At 39.4% G+C, this 15356-nt stretch overlaps 1 protein-coding gene across 9 annotated transcripts in view; it reads right to left on the bottom strand.

Annotated features, from left to right (window-relative positions):
- IL15 (interleukin 15) overlaps positions 1-14782 on the bottom strand; it is a 107366-nt gene extending 92584 nt beyond the window's left edge. For 6 of the 9 annotated variants that reach the window (XR_004259330.1, XR_004259332.1, XR_004259331.1 and 3 more), the window contains exons 1-2: positions 14176-14782; positions 10482-10605 (exon numbers count right to left, since the gene is read on the bottom strand). Coding sequence is in view for 1 of the 9 variants with exons in the window: in XM_032246504.1 (XP_032102395.1) it covers positions 10482-10605; positions 14176-14634 (583 nt within the window). In the remaining 8 variants the exon portion in view is untranslated. Of the gene's footprint in view, positions 1-10481; positions 10606-13690 lie in introns of all 9 variants that reach the window. The other 3 variants (XM_032246505.1, XM_032246506.1, XR_004259335.1) reach the window with 2 other exon arrangements.
- Between the last annotated feature and the right edge of the window lie 574 nt (positions 14783-15356).

Genomic DNA, 15356 nt, shown 5'->3' on the forward strand with positions numbered 1-15356 from the left:
AATCTAGGCAACTAACATTAAATGTGGTCCATGTGGTAGAATCACAAACATTCATTCTTTGGAAAAATAAATACATATAAGGAGTACAAGGGCAGTTTTGTTGCATGGCTATATTGAATAGACGAAAATCTGGGCTTTTAGGGTAACCATCACCAGAATAACGTACATTGTACCCATTAAGTAATCTCTCATCCCTCAACCTCTCTCCATCCTCCAAACCTTTTGGATTCACCAATAGCTATTATTCCATATTCTATGTCTATATGTACACATTACTTAGCTTCCACTTCTAAGTGAGAATATACCACATTTGACTTTCTGTTTTGATTTGTTTCACTTGAGATAATAGCCTCCAATTCCATCCACGTTGCTGCAAAAGACATGACTTTATTATTTTTATGATTGAATAGTATTCCATTGTGTGTGTGTGTATATATACATATATTTGATAGATAAATAGAATGTGTATATGCATACATGGTGTGTATATATACACAAGCACACCATAAAATATCTGTCTTTGGATGTGTTGTGTAAGGAATGGTGGAAGTGTACACCATCTATTCTTTCACTATACTCCATATAGACTACCACCATTCCCATCTATTCGTCATTAACATATTACAATTTCCAAAACTATAGTTCATGTAAAATTGAGATTGAGAACTTCTGGATGAAATTTGGAGCTTTCCTAATCTTACTAGAACCATGGAGTGGACTGGGGTCTAGAGACCTGTACTCTAGGCTTGATTCTGTCTTTAAACAGCTATGTAATACTAGCAAGGTACTTTATGCCTTTAAGCCTTAGTTACCTTGTCTTTAAAATAAGGAGATTAGATTTGAGGTGTGTAAAGTCCCTTCCAGTGCCTAAGTAACATCTATAGAGATCACAGGTTGAAAGTCTTAGCATACGATAGAATCCAACTATGTTATGTTGGTTCCCAGAACCACCATATTTAACACCAAAGGTAATTTCTCTGGTTTAATTATCTTAATTTTCCAGAAAAGAATATAAGTGCAGAGAAATTAAATGTATTGCACAATTTTACACAAACAGGTAAAACTGAGATTTAACAATGTGTTTTGGATTCCCATTTTAATTTTTCACCAGAAGTTCATTCCACATACCACAAAACATATACTATGCATTGTGTTACTTCTCCACCTTAACTTCAATTTCAAAAGGGCTCTGCTTCATCCATAAAATCCATGATTGCAGTATGTTTGGATTGCATATGTATGGACTATGCAATGCATGTACTGACATGATTGCATATGTACTGACTATATGTAAAGTGCAGTTATTTGTAGATTTTGAAGGATTTTTTCATTTTATACCTTAGATCTAATTATGCTATACCATCACTACTGCCACCTAAATTCTACTACATTGTAATTTTCTCCACTCCATTATGTTCAGATCACTACTTCCTGGGTCAGACAATAAATTAAACATCCGGCCTACAATTGCTCTGCAACAGCTCTGTTTCATCCTGGCTCGCTGTAGTTCAATTATCACGTCTACCTTGGAGGAATGGGAAGATGGGAATTTCACCATCCCCTTGCACCAATGGCTAATCCGCCATACTTTTGCTTTTACACTGCTTGGCACATAGGTAAACACTCAATAAAAACGAATGGTCGTTATTATTTTTGTCTTCATTACTTTACTGAATAGTTGTGTCAACACATGCATCCTCAACTCCCAAAATTAAAAAAATAACGCTTCTCTGAGCTCTGTATTAAATTTGATATTTACTATAGATTTTTCATAGATATTCTTTAGTCACTTTTGAAAAATCCCACCTATTCTTATTCCTCTCATAACTTGACATTAACTTTTCCTGTATTATTAAGATTACTTTGATCGATTTTCTGACGTTGAGCCATCAAGACAATCCTCAAATAAACCATATTTAATTGTAGCAAGCGTGCTCCTCCTGGAGAAGGTTATGTTGCTTATTTGTTTTACTGTTATGTATGCTAGCTAATGCTTTATTTAGTATTGAAAAATGTTACTGGGTTTTAAAAATCTTTGGTCTGGCAACTTTACTGAACTCTCCCATTCATTTTAGTAGCTTGTTAATTTGTATGGCTTTCATTTATAAATGATAAAAATTTATCTCCTCTCTTTTAATCTTTATAATTCTTATTAATTGTACCAGCAAGGCAGCACCCTCTAGAGGAAGTGTGCATGCTTGAGAGGGAAACCTGAGTTCAAGCTCCAGTTCCACCACTTCCTAATGGCAGTCCCTGGACCAGTCACTCTACAGCCTGGTGCTTTAGTTTACTTACCTGAAAAAGTGGGAAGGAAAGTATCTCATGGGTTTGAGAAGGCTACATCAGTTAACAGACTTGGCACAATGGATGAAAAAAATGTTAACTCTTGAAATACTTACGGAATGAAGTTAAGAATGAAAGACACCTAACCCAACTCTGGACATTTATGAAAATATTTCCAGAGAAGCCATTTTCAGACTGAGACTTCTGGACCAGGCTAGTCAGAAGAAGGGGGCAAGGAAGAGAGATGCTGGATGAAGTAGCGCATTTCCAATGAGAGAAACACGTCAAATGTTTGGCTATGAAAGACAGCATGTTGTGTTTGGGGACAGACAGTAGTTCAGTATCCTGGACACTCAGCTCTTTTACATGTAAACAATAATTGTTCCACTAGTTACTAAATTCCTGAAGAGAATCATGTGTGCTGCATCTTTTTATCCTTCACAGCACTTGGCAAGGAGCCATGTACAAAGGAAGTGATCAATAAATATCCACTATTGTTTAGAATTTTTTCTGTGCTGTTAGCCTCTTTGGATTAAACATCTTAGCCTTGAAGCCATGCTTTATAAACTGCAGCAGCTCAAAGTAATATGGCTTGACTTAAGAAAGGCCAAAGTTTAGAAGATGAATGCCTCAATATCAAGTCAAATAAGCCATCAGCATAACCACATCTTTCCAGTTTTAGAGGTTGTTTACAAGGATCTTGCTTTTCAGGGGTAGAATCTAAAGATACCAAATACAAATTTTAATCTGATATTTGAGGTAACTGCAATTTTTTTAATGGCATAACAAGAGAAGAAACTATATTTCTTCTCTTAAACTCTCAGGAGAAGAGACACTAAATAAATTAAATTTCAGCAATACTATTATTTTCACACAATTTCCCTCATCTTTTTTGTCCTACTGAAATGATTTCTCAAAATACTTAGCAAATAAAATTAAGAAAATGAAAGGATTTCTATTTGAAAGAATTTAGAGAATAGGGTGTGCCTTGTTTCAATTTCCCTTCATTTACTGAAGCATTTACTTTGCAAATTTATAAAATTATCCTCACCTTAATAAAACTGGCACAAAATATTAAACAAACCTATTTGTTTTCAGTTCTCTAAAGTTCATACTCCTAACAAAGAAGGTAAAGACTCTATTTGTAACCTGGCCCAATGTACACACTCAGAAAATTCTATTTCCCTTCCTAACCCTGACAATAAGAAATAATCTGGGAATAGTTTCCCAAAAGCCATGTAATCACCAGTAATATACTATGAGTCAAACGTGGTCAATTTCCTTTTCTCAGGACCTTATCTAACCGTGTTCCCCAGAAATATATGTTGGATCACTGACAACACAAATAACATTATTATAGATCTATTATGTGCCAGGTAAGTTGTTAGACACATAAGAATGCAGTTTTTCTTCAACTGCAGCCCTTCCAACTCCACCATCACAATTCTTGTCTTCTATGACCTTTATCATTTACCTGTGGGTGAGGCAATATGAACAGAGGTAAATAGAGTGAAACACTGCAGATATTATGAGAGAAGTATCTACCTGGTGGAGAACACAAAAAAGAAAGGTGTGAGGCAAGGCAGAGGTAAAGATGGGGGTCTCACCAGGAAAATATCAGAGAGAAAGTGAGTCTTTAAAGGTGAATATGTAAGAATAAACATACGAGGGATTAAAATCCTTCTAGAGAGCAGCAGGCAGAGCAAGTATGACAGGTAGGCAAGGGCTGGGAGGTGTAAAAATCCTCGCCTTCTCCTTTGAAGACCTGGGAGCTGGCCAATCCCTCCTCGAAGGCCTTCCTGAACATCTCTTTCAGAGTGCTTAGCTCAGTGACAGTTCCTCTGGTTCTCTTATGTGACCCTAAACCATCTATATATCCATTTGCCTCCTGGGGAAATGTTCTGACCATTTGTTTTACCAATAATTCTTTACCTAACTCACAAACCAAAATCTCTTGTACAAACAGCTCATCTAATCTTCAATCTAGTACTTCTAATCACTTACAAGACATTTTAAGTAGCTTGTTCCAGTTTTAGCTCAACCATGATATTTCCAAAATCAAGCTCCTCCATTCCCCTACCTTGCCCCATGTGTTAGCTGTAATCTATATCTGTTCCTAACATGTCTATCTTTCCTGCCTCTCATGGTTAAAATCTTGGATGTCCTCTGACTCTTCCATGTACTCCGCTCCTCCCACTCAATCAAGACCTGTCAAGTGTTTACGAAACTGCCCATCTTATATTAGGCACTCAAAATTATTAACTGCTAAAGTGCCAAAATCAATTCAATGAATAAATAAAACATTAATAAATCAAATCTTTGTTGAAAACAGCTTGTCTTTCTATTCTCCGTTCGATTTGCAATACCCTACTACTTAGCATTCATTCACTTATTCATTCAGCAAATATTTATTGAGAGACTACCATATGCCTGGCACTAATAGGTGATGGGGATATAGCAATAAATAAAATAACTAAACTGCATGTTCTCCCGTGGTTCATTTTCTAATGGAAAAAGGTGATAATAATCAAATAATTAAATAAAACATATTCAAGTCCATAGTTCCTCATATGAAAATACTAAATCAAAAAAGCTCTAAAAGCTGGAAGTTTCTCCTTAATTCACTGGTTAACAAAACACGAACTCAACTGACATTAGACCATGTATAAATTGTATTTATTCCCTTTTGAGGAAGTACCTGAATAAGCTTGATCATTACATGATATATAGTAAACACATTATATTACTTTCCAAAATCTGAAAAATAAACTGAATTCCCAAACAAGGTTGGGACATGGAGTGTTGGTGAGACTACAATTTGAAGTACATAAGTCAAGAATTACTTCATTGCAACAGGGATATTTGAGCCAAACCCCAAAGCAGGTAAAGGGAAGGGGCCAGATTTGAGAGAAAAGCATTCTGGGCAGAAGGAACAGCAAGCTAAAAGACTCTTAGACAAGAACATAGTAGTATGGTTGATGAATAGAAAAGGTGCCGGTGTAACTGACTCAGTGAGCTAAGGGAGGAGTAGTAGATGACAGACATCAGGGGTACAAATCACTTAGAGACTAAATGTCCACTCTAACAGAATTTGGCTTTTATTGAAGTGAGAAGAGAAGACCATGTAGGGTTTGGAATAGGGGAATGGCATAACCTGATTAATACTTTAACGGGATTACCATTTGTGGTGGATAATCTCCAAAGACAGCTGCCATTAATCAATGCCTTTCCCCATAAACATGCCTGACACTACTCATGGAGAAGTGGAATCTTTGTCCTCTCCCTTTCAATTCTGGATGGCCTTCTGACTTGCTTTTCCCAAAAGAATAAAACAAATGTTACTGTCTGGAAATTCCATATCCAAGCCTTAAGAGCTTACAGCTCCAACTTTCTCTCTTACAGAAGTTGGCTAAGTTGTAAAGAGTCTGACAACCCTGAAACTATCACACTGTGAGAAAGTCCAAATCAGTCATGTGGAAAGACAAGTGGAAGAGAGCCAAGGAGCCCAGCCTACAGCCAGAACTGAAGCTCTGTATATGGGACCTAATGTCTGAGCCACCTCAGACATCCCTTGACCATTTGGGCCATCCCAGCTGAGGTCACACACATTGCAGTGTAGAGACAAGTCATTCTCTTTGTGTCTTGTCCTAATTTTTAGGCTTGAGAAAATAAAATGGTTTTTATTTTACACCACTAAGTTTTGGGGAAGTTTATTATATGGAAATTAGTTATCAACACTGAAACTGCTATGAGACCAAGTGTTAGGTAGACACCTGGAGAGAGGCAAGGACGTTGTTAGTGAAAGCCAGAAATGCAGTGATAAAATAGTTCAACTCAAGACTTGCTAGATTGGAAAATAACACTGAATCTCATTCTTGCCTTTCCAGGCAGCAAAAGATTATCCAAGAAATAAGTAATTTCAGGGCAAAGATCAAATCCAGGGTCTACTATTACATGTGTTCTCAGGTTGAAGATCAAATCAAGTGTGTGGCAGGAAGGCCCTTCATTAAGAACTCTGAAAGATTTAAAGTGATGCCTCATAGACCTTGCCAACTGGTCAAGGAGCTTCTAAAAACGTTATGGGCTTCTACTGCAACCTGACTTTCTGACAAAGTAAAGTAGAGCTTGCCTGAAGGATTTTCTGGTTATGTCTTTTATCTAGCGGAGTGAGAGAATCCCAATAAAATTCACAGGAAGCCCCCAAATTTTAAAGATCATTGAAATTAAAAACAAAAAGCAGTTAAACAAAAGGAAGTATACAAAAGGTCTCTAAATAATTACCCCTCTAATAGCAGGAAGCAGGCTACTCCACTGCAAAGAATAGCAAAAATAATTTCTTATAGAAAAGAAAGAAGAAATGAGAAAAGGAGCCCAATGTGCAAAAGATAAAGTTAAAGCCACAGAGAATCATTCCTAGGGAACAAATTTAAACCTTAATCAGGAACATGTCTTACTTCCAGAGCAAGAACTTGGGACATATGGCGGCTGTATTCAGACTTGCTATTGACTAGTGACAGTTATATGCCTTCAATTGTCTTGTTTTGAAACAGTATTGTTTAATGAAATTGTCCTATCTTTGTGGCAGCAGATAATCTTTTTAGTTATAGGTTTCTGCACTCAAGAAATAATTACTCTTCTCCCACTTTAGGAAAAAAAAAATGCACTAAAGAAACTACACCAGAGAAATATCATCCTCATCTGGAGATCCAATTTAGAGACTTAAAGTCTGAGTTTGATGCCATAGTGAGATAAGCTGAAAGTCAATAATTAGTTAAAAAGTAAAACTACTTGAGACCAACGTGATGTAAAGTCCAAGTTAGCCATGTAGAGAGGTCTCATAAAGAGGGATGGATGTCCGGCCAGCCATGAGCTTTGCAGCTATCCTGGCTGATGTTCTAACATGTGAAGGAAGATGCCATCTTAAATGTCTAATCCTCAGCAGCCTAGGAGGAGTCAATCAGCTGAAAGTAGCCCAGATGGCAAGATCACGACAAATAACAAAGTATTGTTATTCAAGTCTCTGAGTTCTGGGGGTGTTGTTTTGTTTAATTCTTGTTTTGTGTTCGTTCATCCTTTTGATGCAGGGACAGATAACTGCAACACTGTGGCTTCTATGTTGAGAACAGGCTGGAGTGGAAGTGGAGGCACAAACATTAGGCACTTTTGCAGTAATGGTGTAAGACATGATAGCAGCTTGAACCCAGGCAACAGCAATGAAAAGAGTGAGAAGAAATAGGCTGTGGGGTATATTTCAAAGGCCTAGCTAAATGATTTGGTGGCAGATTTAATGTGGGGCATGACAAAAAGAGACATTAAGGACAAATCGAAGGTTGATTATCTCTGGAACTAAGAGAATAAAATTGCCATCAAGTAAGATGAGGAAGAGGGTGGGCAAGCAGATATGGCAGCAAAGGCATCCAGTGAGTATTAGACATCCAATCAAAGATGAATGAATAACAGATGAATAGACTGCTGAATAAGTCTGGAGTTCAGGGGAGACATCATGGCTAGATTCACATGTACATTTGCGCATCATCAATGTAAGAAGAGTATAACTGTAACATTAGATGAGATCACCAAGACAGAGAGTACAGATTGGGAAAAGACTTAAGGACTGAGGCTCCTGTATTTATATGGTAGGGGAAACAATGAAAGAGCCAAAGAGACTGAAATTGTTGTTGGTAAGGTAAAAGGAAAATAAGGAAAAGGGGGTGGCTTGGAAGTCAGGGAAAGAACTCTCAGGTACTGCTGAAGGGTACATAGGAAGGGACCCAAGAACTAACCACTGGATTTAGTAACAGGTATGTTCTTGGCACCTTTGACAAGTATATTTCTAATGGAGCAGTGGGAATGACAGACTGACTGGTTCAAGAGAAAATGGAGAAAGGACAATTGGAAACAGAGAACAGAGTTAATTTTGTAAGTTTTCCTGTAAAACATGGGCAGAAAAACCAGATAGAAGTGAGGAGAAACATAAGGAGAAAAACATGAGTCTTTTTTTTAAAATGGCAGAAATTATAGCATGGCTACATGGTACTTGGAAAGATCCATGAGAGACAGAGAAAAAAATGGTGATGGAGAGAAAGAATGAATTACTAGAGTTATGTCCTTGAGCAGATAATGGGAATGAAACTACACCCCTGAATTAACTGTGATGGATTTCTAGCTGGTTTCCTTATCTCTAATTTATCTTTTCTTCAATAAATTCTACCTCAAACTAATTTCCCTAAAGTACTATTTTTATTACAGTATTCCAACATTGTTTTGCTATATGACTTATGTCTCCTGCCTCTTTTACCGTTGTCTGCTCAGCTGTCAAACATTTGAATGATGACTAACTCTCACTGAAATCCATACAAATAGACTCTGACCAACCCTCTGCTAAGCACATGAAGCACATTGTCCTTACAATATATGTATAGAGACAGACACATATAAAATGAATTTACAGGCATAAAAGTTGTTACAGGAGAATGTAGACTGCACCAAATTAATTCATGTAAGGGAGAAAATAATTCCGCCTGGGCAGTAGGTGGGGACAGAAAAAGTTATGGAGGGTTAGCATTTTGAGCAGAAATATGAAGACTGACAAAGAATGGCAAGTGTGTCTGGAACACTGAGGCAGGGTGACTGGAGCTGAGGCTGGAAGAGGAGACTTCACTGCAGAGGTTTTCCGAGCCCTATTAGAGCTTATTTTCCACCAGTCCCCTGTGGGAAATCTCTACAGAAGCCAGCCCAGGCTCCTTACTGCTCCCCATCCCACCCCCTGTACTTTGCTTTAAGCACAGTAAGCATGGTAATCCAGAAGCCAAAGGGAGGGTGTGGGAAAGAAGGCTGAACTGTATCTCCCAACTGAACAACACGCACCTCTGGCATACCCTACAACTTTTCCAGGGGTTTGTGGGCATAAGAGGTTTCTAAAGGAACCAGTTTCAAGATCCATTACCTCCAGAGAAGCCCCTTTTTACCAGAGATATGCCTGATATGTGCCCAAAGCAAGCAGATTTCTGGCAAGTTCTCCTTTCTCACTTCCTCTTTCATAATTACCATTCTCCCACTTTAGGAAAAAAATGCCTATGTCTCTTCATCCAGAATCTTAGCATGTGCCTTGCCTCACCAGGGTGCCAAATAAAGGGATAATTTTATATAGGAGACATCTTTAAAAAAAGCATTGACATATCTACTTGCATGATATATATTTCCAATATTGTTTTATTTGTATGCTTAATAATCACTTATCAAAAACTAATGATTCCTTTGATTAGTTTTGTAATGATAGTATTTTAAATAACATAAGCAAGAATTTTCACAATAAAAACCCTTCAATTAAAAAATCAAGCTTTATGTGCTTATTTCTGTTGCAGATGAGTCAGGAGAGCAAATAACTCCAAAATATGAAATATTTAACTGTAAAATGTTAAATTAAGAAATAATTATTTGATAATTTTAAAGGTCAGTGCTAACAGCATGCAAGGACTACTTTGTCAGATTTCAATTAGAAGGCACGTGAGCAGAATACCCAGGAAGCAGAAGTATTCAGTGATAATAAGGGACCCAAGACCTCTCTGGGCTCCTTTTGTATGTCACAGTGATAAGCAGAGCTTACCCCCACCACCACCTCTATAAACCTTACAAACATCATATTTTCTTATTCTAGAACCATTTTCAGTTTCAATTCCCTCATTTCACAAAATAATTTGTCACTTTCCTAATCTTGTCTGCATCCTGTCAGCACTTGGAAGAACCATTAGCATTTAGAGAGGAAACATGTGTGTATTACAAGCAGACTTTAAAAAAAAATCCATTTTTGTATGGTCTACATTGAGTCCTCTGCCCCTGGAGTGGAATGAAACACCATAAAACAAGTGCATACAAATACCCTGGCTCTAGATGTTAAATGTGTACAAATAATATTACTGAATTGAACTGAGATCAAAGAGCTTCTTTTTCTCCTCTTTCTGATTCTAGCAATAAACTTTTTTTAAAAAAAGGACAATATTCTTTGATATGGGCAAAGTACTAAATAGTATTAAATCACATCAAACGGTGACCAGCATCTATTTCAAGGCCAGGATAGCGACATTTTATTTTTCATTACACTGAACACCTGAGTTTTCCTAGAAGAGAATACATATGATATCTGAAAAAGAACATTAACATTGGAATCAAGTTAAATCTCAGTAGAGTGTCTGTCTTACCTAGCTGTGTCCTAATGCAAGTGAAACACTGCATGCCATTTTTTTTTCTTTGTGAAGTCACGATAAAAATGCAATAGTTATTCAAATTCAATGAGGACATACAGATGAAGTGCCAGTATGTTTCCTGAAACATAGCAGAGGCTTCCTTTTTGTAACTTTCAAATTCACATTGGGTTCCTACTGGAATGGCACTGCTAATAACAGTAATTCAGGCTCTCTGTCAAGATTTCTTAGTTACTTATGTTTACCTAATCAATACAGTCTGGAAGCAGAGTAAAAAGTAGCTTTTATGTCTGCCCACAGCTGTTAACAAATGGTGCAATATATACATACACACACATACATATATGCACATATACAGTATGTATACACATATATGCATTATGCACACATACAGACATATACTTGATAGTATTTAATTAGTGAAATTCACCATCAAACAGGTGTTAGCTAATGCATTCCAGTTCTCACTAAAATCACAATTTTTCCGTCAACTCCCCTAGGGAATTTTTCCATCCAACCCATTCCTATAGGACAGCAGCAAGTATTTAAGCATTGCTCAGTGTCGATAGTTTCATGCAGTTACTATAATCACTGGGTAAGTAAATCAAAGAGCTAATACTGAGCTAAAGAAGTGGCTTCTTGCCAATCCTTCTACCATAACACCGCCTGAAAAGAGGACATCCCAATTAGTTAACTACATCATCTCCACTTGTGGTATTATAGGAAAGTCTTCTCTGAGCTCTCCATGAATCCCAGCCTTCTAGTTGTATGGATAGATGAAGAGACAGATAGACAGAGACAGATATCCAGATCAATCCACATTGTCAAGCTCTTCCAGCAGAAAGTGATGCAACTCAGACAAATGTTTTCATTCAGGGACTATTAAAAAATTTCTCCAGTGAACCAAACACATATAGCTAATCAAATGAATACTGATTATAAAGATAATCTTTAAATACATAATAATGTCAATTGCACAAGTACCATAGAAACATTCCTTTAAAACCAACATTTTACCATTACAACACTGCCTGAAAATAAATAAAGACTAATGATCACTGTCAAATCGTAGGAAATATTTTTATGCAAATAATATCATCCTCCTTAAATAACAGCAATCTTAAACTTGTCTGAGTTGGAATTCTAGCTCTGCCACTTTCTAGCTCTGTGACCTTGAGAAAGCTATTTAATTACTCTATACTTCAATTTCCTCAGCTGTAAAATATATTCCCTACCACATAAGCTTATTATGATGATTTTTAAAAATACATCCCTAGAACAATGTCTGATACATAATAAGAACTCAACAATGTTAGCTATTATTCATATTGTTTCTTATAATTTAAGTTATGGGTATGAAGACAGAACTCTGTATTATCATTAGCTAACCTTCAGAAAAATAGTTAACACAATGAGCAGAACTCAACATTAAACTCCAGGAAAGGTTGGGGGAAAAGGACAGTAGTCTATATTTTTAAAAGGTTAAAAACTGTTTTGGGTCAGAGACCCATTTAAAAAGCTAATCAAAGTTATGGATATTTTTCTGAGAAACATCCACATATACCCAGCATTTCAGGGCTCCTTTTCTAGCTATCCAGAAATCCATCAGAGGCACCAAATCTAAGATGAAGCCTAGGAGATGAGGTACCTCCTAAGCTTTAAAACCCTCTACTTCCAAACTTGATTTCAATAAACTTTAAACCACTGTTTTTCTCCATCCCCCAAAGAAATTTATAAACATATATTTCATTGAAAACACTGTATCTTGCAATATAGCGGTTGACATTTGCAACATTAATTTCATGGATTAAAACAAAAGAGCATCATTTTAATCACTGGTAGCCTGCAGGAAAATTCCAACCAGAACTATAGCTTCCAGTCATGTTCTGGAGTTGCCATTCCAAATCAGCAGGGAACAGTGAAACTAAAAGTATGGGAACGCCCTGCCTATCAGAAGTTCCAGACCAATGGCCAACTGACCTTTCTCTGTCACTGTTGCAAAGCAGGTGATACTTCAGGAGATGCTCTTCTGATTGACTAAAATTCTGTGAGAAAACAGAAATACACGGACACGAAGCTAAGACAATCATAACAAACCTTAAGAACTCTGATACTTCTTAACTTTAAGTAAATTAGCTTTTCGTTCTCTTTTTAAATCTAAATGGCTTGTGCTGTGTTTTCAGTTCTTCCCTTTATATGTCTTTATGTTCCTTCCTTTGTATCTCCTTCCTCTGTTGACCACATTATTTAACACAAAAACAACAACAGGCTGTTGTTATACATATGTATGTTATATATATATGTTAAACATATATATATATATATATATGTTTAACCTGTTATATATATATTGACAGGCTGGAGTGCAGTGACAGATCATAGCTCACTGTAGCCTGGAGCTCCCAGTCTCAAGCTATCCTCTCATCTCAGCCTTCCAAAAGTGTATTGCATCTTGATGCTTTCAATTGAATGGTTCACTTTGCAGCCTCTACATGGCAGGATGCATAATCACCAGTTTATTCTGCAATACTGGAGCAAGAATTCAGTCTAGCTAATATGGCCTCTTTCGCCACACTGACAAGATGAGGATGACTACCACTTAGCCACTACCAGTATCATAATATTATAAAGTAGTTTAAAGATATATAGTAGAAATTAGCTGGTGACCACCACTTTACTTCGTTTTGAAATTGCTGACTCATCCTATTTGAGAATCTGTTGTAAGCATCATTTAAGAATTAGTTTGGTTTAGTTTACACACACTTTGAAGTCAACATAGTTTTTAATGCATGGAATTACATAAAATCAAATGAACTATATGTATGCCCATGCAGCATGCAGTCTCAATAACACTTGAAAAAACTGGCTGGATTTTCATAATGATTTTATGAAAATCAATGAATAATGATTTTATTTCAGTGAAATTCGCTCGCATTTTTTCCAAGTTGCTTTGGCATTCCAGACACCCAACTGGTTCTCTAAGAGATAACTGGCTTGCGCAGAGTTGGAACCAATACAGACCCAGGCCTGACTGTCAAGCAGTGATCATTCCTGCAAATTTTTCTTCCAGAAGACGTGTGCAAGCAAAGAAGAGGGCGATAATTCGATTTTGCAAAGGTAGAAATAGACGCGCACGCAGACATCTGCACCGGCCGGCCCACAGGGAGTTTGAGAGGGGACAGATAGGAAGTGGGGAGCTGAAGTACCTTTTCTTGGCGTTTCTGAGCTTGACTGGGTGCAGAACTCAGCCCTCAGGGCTGCGGGACCGCCTCTTCTCAGAAACCGGCAGTTTGGCTTGGGCAGCCTGACGCGCGTCCCTCACCCTCCCAGGGGAGCGCAGGGTGCCGGGCCTGCCTCGCGCTCGCCAGCAGTCGGGAACTCCGAAAGGGTGCAGCTCAGTGGGGAGCCGCACGCCAGGGGCAAAGGGACCAGCGATCTGCGCTCCTCCGGAAGCAGGAGGATGGCGAGGAGAGTCTTGGAGAGGAGTAAAGTGTCATTAGGGGAAAAATCAAAAATCGAAGTTGCGGCTAAGTTTTCCCCGTGAGAGGGCGGGGCGGCCGGGCCAGTCGGGTAGACCAGAGGGTAGCGCCGGAGCTGGGAGGGGCCCAGGGCGTAGGCTTTCGGGGAAAATTCCATTGTCCTTTTAACCACCACCACTCCCCTCCCAAAGCAGAGAAGCCGAGCTCTGTACCTCCATCGAGTCCTGGCTGCAGGGTTGGGGGGCGACAGCCACTGCAGCCGGGCGGGAGCGGACACCCAGTTCCCCGAGGGCGCCGGACTCCGAAGGCAGTGAACGAGTCAGCTGGGATTCCCCCGGGCACCTTCCACCCGGAGTCCCAACCTCCGGCGAAAAGAAAAGTGAAAGAGAAAGAGCCGGGAGCGCAGGCAAAGATAAACACCTCCCGAGGAGATTGGGGGTGGGGCAGGTGGCGGCGGCTCCTGGATGACTGACTGCCCCAGGTGTCACTGCTCCCCGGCCTGTTTTGGTCCCTGCCAGGCCCTGGAGCGCAGAACGTGCAGGGCGAGCGCAAGCACAACGAGGAGCACCGGCCCCGCCTTGCAGGAACACAAGTCTCCGGCCTCCTCCTCTACCTGGTGGGACACCTGCAGAGAAGGCACAGGGACACTGGACCGAGCCCGTCGGCGGCATCCCAAGCGCCGGGCACCAGGTGGGAAGCTTCCGCAGCAGAGCCGGGAGACCAGGGCTGGGTTGGCGCCCATTCAGGTCTCCCAGAGGAAAGGGAAAAGGTTCTCGGAGCCGGATGCTGGGCGGCTACTCTAGACAGGCCCCTTGACCCCTGCACAGACTGGAAGAAGGAAGTTTTGAAGTCCTCCCAGAGGAAACGTTGGAAGAAAACACAGGGTGGCAGCTTTGTGCAAGACAGTTGGTACAGGGAGTGAACTTACAGCAATGAGCCTCTCTGCGGATCACTTTTCCAGCCTATTGTGTAGCCCAGTGTGAAATATTACGCATGGTCCCATTTGACGGAACCGTGAAATGTTCTTGCAGTGCTTTTTACATTGGAGGAAGGAACTGAGTTCTTGAGGCTGAGTGATCTGCATGCCAGAAAGCCAGTAGCAAAGGCCTCACACTCACGCTCAGTTTTGAAAGTACTTTGGAGAACCTTGCATTCTGTGACTCACTGAAAATCCCTACTGTACGGTGCTTTCCAAACTTTCAGAGTCATGGCTCAGAGAAAAAGATGTCTTTCTGGAGCAAAGTTGTTTTTTTTTTTTTTTTGAGACACTGTCTTGCTCTGTCGCCAGGCGCCAGGCTGGAGTGCAGTGGCATGGCGCCATCTCGGCCCACTGCAACCTCTGCCTCCCAGGTTACCAAGCAATTCTCCTGCCTCAGCCTCCCGAGTAGTGGAG

The sequence above is a fragment of the Sapajus apella genome, unplaced genomic scaffold (assembly GCF_009761245.1).
Source record: "Sapajus apella isolate SASKATOON/1434 unplaced genomic scaffold, GSC_monkey_1.0 scaffold61, whole genome shotgun sequence".
Taxonomy (NCBI): domain Eukaryota; kingdom Metazoa; phylum Chordata; class Mammalia; order Primates; family Cebidae; genus Sapajus; species Sapajus apella.